At 31.7% G+C, this 5,263-nt stretch overlaps 1 protein-coding gene across 1 annotated transcript; it reads right to left on the minus strand.

The window, feature by feature from the left end:
* Positions 1-241: 241 nt before the first annotated feature.
* Positions 242-4,521, minus strand: LOC107627709 (microtubule-associated protein 70-5-like). Its single transcript, XM_088503319.1, has 9 exons — positions 4,393-4,521; positions 4,070-4,174; positions 3,702-3,787; positions 3,556-3,621; positions 3,284-3,454; positions 3,046-3,216; positions 2,817-2,938; positions 1,515-1,933; positions 242-412 (listed from the first exon to the last, which is right to left on the minus strand). Exons 2-7 carry the CDS (start codon positions 4,116-4,118, stop codon positions 2,861-2,863), a joined length of 621 nt encoding a protein of 206 aa, XP_088359445.1. The 5' UTR covers positions 4,119-4,174; positions 4,393-4,521; the 3' UTR covers positions 242-412; positions 1,515-1,933; positions 2,817-2,860.
* Positions 4,522-5,263: the final 742 nt, after the last annotated feature.

Below are 5,263 nucleotides of genomic sequence, written 5' to 3' on the forward strand. Positions count from 1 at the left end.
TTTTATAGTCACTTTCATTAATCAATAATCATTATACAAATTTGCTTCGTGATGCAAATAAAATGGAAAAAGAAAAAAATACTTATAGCACTTAAACTTTATAAACATTCCTCAATATTGCAAAAACTGTGAAAATTGTTCCTGCTCCAATGAAGCACTATGGAACAGAACACATTTTAGGATGACAACAGCATAAACAATTGTCCTATATACAAATTCAAGTAACCTATTTACAATTTTAAAACTGGAATTTATCATCAAAGGTTTCAGACGCTGAACCATTTATCATTTGTTCCTCGCCAACTATTATAAACCTGCTCCACAGCATCATCAGTGTGAAGTTATGCTTAGGAAAATACCATGTTCGATATCTATCTTCTGAATCCTTATGAATATCCTTTGGAGTTTCTTCCTGAAAAAATTACGAAAAAAACTGTAAACTACCTCCTTACTAAAACAGTAAAAGTAAAACCATATACATAACATAACACTATATCATATATAGCACTTGGTATATTTCTTGTTTGGAAATTTAATGTCTAAGATATCGCATGGTTTAGGAGGATACATATATTATTTTTCTAACTTAAATTACTCAACTTTTTTAATATCTTCCTAAGTTACACTATTAAATCCACAAACCCGTACTTTCGATGGCCAGTATGCTATCAATGAGCTAACATTAGTCAAGTGTTGAAACATAAAACCTATAAGAAATAAATAATTTACCAAAAAAAAAAAACACTAGAGGAACTATAAACCAATCAAGAACACAAATTTTCTCAAGAACATGTCAATAAAACAATAAGGAAATAGATTTAAGTACATTGCATTTCTCAATAACAAAATAATGAAGAATTAATCACAATATTTTTTCTCTTAAAAGGTTAAAGATCTTTTTGGTATGAGAATACTTGGTTGAAACAAAATTATAAAGATACTTATTTAAACCCACCACGGGTCTTGAACTCTTGATACATTCCTCATTTTCATTCTTCCAATCTCTCCTACCTAGTAAACTCAAAATAGATTTCAGATGAAACTATTATGAGCATTTATCAGAGATCTACTCTTCACCTCTCAGAAAGTTATGGCAGCTGTCATATGAAACCGTCTTAACGTTATGGTTTAATACAGGATATTTGCTACGAATGGATATAAAATTAAAGAAAGGGTATAGATGCAGGCAGAAGAAGAGTAAAGCATGAATTAATAGGCAACATCATGAATATATATATATATGTCATGCAGTGAAAGAGAAGCTTTTATCAAAGACCACAAAACATACCAGGGCATTCAACAACTTTTTTACTAAACCCATACCTGTTGAACAATGTACCCAGTCAGCACAAAAACTAGATCTAGTATTGCACAGCCGTTCAAAAGACACTTAAATGTATGTATCACACAAATATACAATTTAAAGGTGTTTTATCATCAAGTTGTATCAAAACTCAAGTATTATGTATCAAAAGCTAATTGATAGACAAATTTTGAATTGTGTTCGCGCTTACATTACTAGAGGAGATTGTGGCCTTTGATGCCAAGTCAGAATTCTTGTCACTGGATCCTGAAATCACCAAATAAATAAATAATGGAAGTTCCTATGGAAATTTTAAATAATGAAGGGTTCCTCATACTAATATGCAAGTTTACATGTCTAAAGCAACCTAACTCAGCTGGGTAAGGCATGGCTGAAAGGACAATCCCAAAGTTGCTCATGGTACTGGTACTTGCTTGACTCCTGCAACTCTAGCAAACAATGAAAAGAATAAGTTAATTGATTGTCCTTCTCTGTAATAGAATACAATACCAAGATCACTAAGAGCACTGCTAGCAACAGAATACAATCCGAGCTTGTGAGGCTTTCCATTCTTGTCAATGCCATCTGGAATTACTCTAATTGATTGTCCTTCTCTGTAAGGAACCTCTCCTGAAACAATTAATTACAATTAGTTACAATCACTGAACTAGCAATAGACAAATAAAAAAGCACAAAAAGTTAATACTCTAGTTTATAAACTCCATCAACAGTTTTTGTCTTGATCATCTTAAAGTAAAATTCATCTTCGTTTTTGTTTGCTACTTTTTTTCCTAAGCCTCTGCAAAAATAATTTAATTTCCAGATACAGAAGACTCAGCAATTCAACTTATTAATTTACAACAGCAACTTCATGCAAGGAAATAACATATGAGCTTGTGAATTAGTAGTTCAAACTTACTTTATTTTAAACTTTTGGCCTTTATTTTTGTTCTGCATGCTTGAGCAGAAAAAATTAGATAAAAAAGAAAGTCATGAAAAGAATCTCAAAAGCATTGGATTATTAACTTTCAATTCGTAATGCCATCTCCATCTTTTATGAGCTTCATCATCCGGTATTAGATTGCCAACAAATGAAGGAACGAATGCTTTTATAATCCATTATTTCAATCATTGTAGAAGCCATTTCCTTATTTTTCTTTCTTGGTGGGCTGTCATCAAACTCTAGCAAGGCAAGGGAATCTGGACTCGTTCTACCATTTTTCTAAATGCAAGTGGCAATATATAAAAATGTTCCATACAGCTAGCACAACTGACCCCCAACCATTAAGTCTATGTAAATATATCTTTGAAACACAATCAATGTGTTCATATTTAATTAATTATTCACTTTAATTAAGAATAGATATTTTTCCTCAGTAAAAAAAAAGAAAAGAAAATAAAAAAGAAGAAAAAGCTGATCAACTATAAAATAACTAAGCACACTCAATCCACAAATCAAAGAGAAAAGAAGGAGACTAAGTAATTATAAAGAGTTAATTAATTAATTAATTACCTGGTGCTTGCCGGCTCGAATGGCGTCAGCAGTTGTTCCACTAGCTAAGATGACCTCATCAAGTTCATGAATGGTTTGGCTAAGCTTTTCAACTTCCATGATCTTTTGGTGATGCGTTTTCTCTAAGATTTTGTTCTCCTCCAGTCAATGGTAAGATGAAAATTGATTGAACAGCATAATAGTTTCACTATAGAAACCAATTGTGAACAAGAATCATAGAAACTCATGCCTGGCAAATCTCAATCTGTCTCTTCAGATCAAAGTTTTCATTCTGAACTTCCTCAACTATTAGAGCCCTCTCTAGTGCACTTCTTAATATCCTCTCTGCTTCGAGCAATGCAAATTCTTTCGACTTTGTGAGCCGTTCCAATGCCTTCTTATCTTCTTGCAGTGCTTTAATCTGAAGCAAAGATGGGTGTTAGGACTATCATTTTATATAATTCTCCTACTTTTCAATATAATCATACCTCATTTTTATACAACTTGATCTCATCCTCAAGAGGAGTGATCACACTCTCAAATGGAATATAATCATCATCCTTCTGATCTAAATGTACCCTTCTAAGAGCTGCTTCTGCTGCATATTGCGCAGCCAAAGCATCTTTCTTTTCTTCTGTCAGTTTCTTTATTTCTAGATTCTTCACAAGAACAGATTTGAAGTAAATGGATTTTAGAACTTAGCATTGTTTGACATGCTTCTATCTATGTTACAATCTATACTATTACTATATCAGTGTACCTTGTCCTTAAGATGATTCTCAGTTGTTCTAAGTTTCTGATCCAGTTTACTAACTTCATTTCTCAGCTGGAATTGGAGAAAAATTAAGTTTCAATCTACTGATAGTGTAAGCATAAATAAATAAATAAACTAAGCATTAAAAGTACCTCTTCTATGGCCTTATCCTTCAGAGCTTTAGTTGCCCTTAAGGCCTTGACTTCACCCTGGCAAGTTGCAAGTTCCTTACTCTTTTCTGCAATGGTTTCACAACTTAGTTATCATGTTAATAGATGAATACACATTGAGATATGAAATTCTCATACCATATTCATTTTCATTTAGAGTGAACAAAAGTATAGGCAATCATTTTCCTATGTTGTGACTCATTTATTATATAATTGAAGTTAATGATTCCTATGATGAACAAACAAAAGTATTTTTTGTTACAATCAATCCAACTTTAGCATAAGAGAGAATGGATAATTCTTTAGCTTTCTTCAGCAATCCATTCCTTCTCTTCGAAAATGTTACTTGCCGGCTCGTTGAATTGTCGATCCTTCGAATCGCAATCTTTCCTCGCTCATCGCAATCAATTTTAGAGTTCCTACCTCCTCAAATTAAACATCTCCTTTAATTTGACCTGCTAGATCACGAGTCAACAAATTCATTAAGATCAATTAGCTATTCAATTCTCACGGAACTAATTGGATTAAAACTTCTACAAATTTAAAGAGAGAATTAGTTCATTTTTACTAAACTCAGACTCTTCCGATTTGAAGAGATTTGAAGAATCAGCAACAACTATGAAAATCAAACCCTAGGAATTTGAAGAGAATCACCTATGATTTCAAATCTTACCTTACTGGAATGAGATTGAGTCTGCGATTGAATCATGCATGAGATCGACGAGGCAGAGCAAGAGATTGTGAAGAGACAAAACCAAAAATTGAAGAGGCAGAACAAGATCGAGAGATTCAGAGAACTGAGAGATTGAGGAGGCAGAGCGAGATTGAAAAATTCAGAGCACTGAGAGTGAGACTGAGAGTGATGGTGGATTCGATTTCAGAGTAGTAAGAATTTTTTTATTTATGAAATTAGGAATAGGTAACCGTTTTTGTAAACTTTTTATAAAAATTAAACCCATTTACTAACATTTTATTAAAAATGTTACTTAATATTTAATTTTATTATAATTACTAAAATTTTAATAAATGTTACAAGATAAATGTTACTAAATATGTGAAATGTAGTAGTGATGCAACATAGTTATTTCTAAATAAAATCAATTTATCAGGATTTCAAATATATACTTTAGTATCAAAGTAAAAAAGTGTCGTAAAATCAAAATTCAAAAATTAGCAAAAATCACTAATTCCTTACATATAATTACTTAATTCAATTAGTAATCTATTATATGATCAGATTTAATTTACAAGGAACAAGTAAAGTGCAATGTCATTCACCAAATAAGAATTAATAAAATAATTAAGAGAATAAATAATTCATCAAACACTTATCGAATGTTATCAACTAAGAGATAATAAAACTTATCGAATGTTATATCATGTAGTAAAACATTTAAAATTTGAGAATGAAAAACAAAGAAAACGAATAAAAAAGAAAAAGAGAAAGAGAACCAGAAACTGATAATAAATGGAAAAGAGCATACAGAAGGGATAGAATGCCGATGGAGAACACGAGAGTCATTAGCGGAGGAGAGTTGACCGAA

Source organism: Arachis ipaensis, chromosome B1 (genome assembly GCF_059453495.1).
Source record: "Arachis ipaensis isolate K30076 ecotype BB chromosome B1, ASM5945349v1, whole genome shotgun sequence".
In the NCBI taxonomy this organism is placed as follows: domain Eukaryota; kingdom Viridiplantae; phylum Streptophyta; class Magnoliopsida; order Fabales; family Fabaceae; genus Arachis; species Arachis ipaensis.

Excerpts from the sequence above, each read along its gene's own strand:
- LOC107627709 (XM_088503319.1), bottom strand. The coding sequence starts at position 4,118 with ATGAGCGAGGAAAGATTGCGATTCGAAGGATCGACAATTCAACGAGCC. Across the intron at positions 3,788-4,069 it reads ATCGACAATTCAACGAGCCG|AAAAGAGTAAGGAACTTGCA; the intron begins GCAAGTAACATT and ends AAACCATTGCAG. Across the intron at positions 3,622-3,701 it reads AGGATAAGGCCATAGAAGAG|CTGAGAAATGAAGTTAGTAA; the intron begins GTACTTTTAATG and ends CTCCAATTCCAG.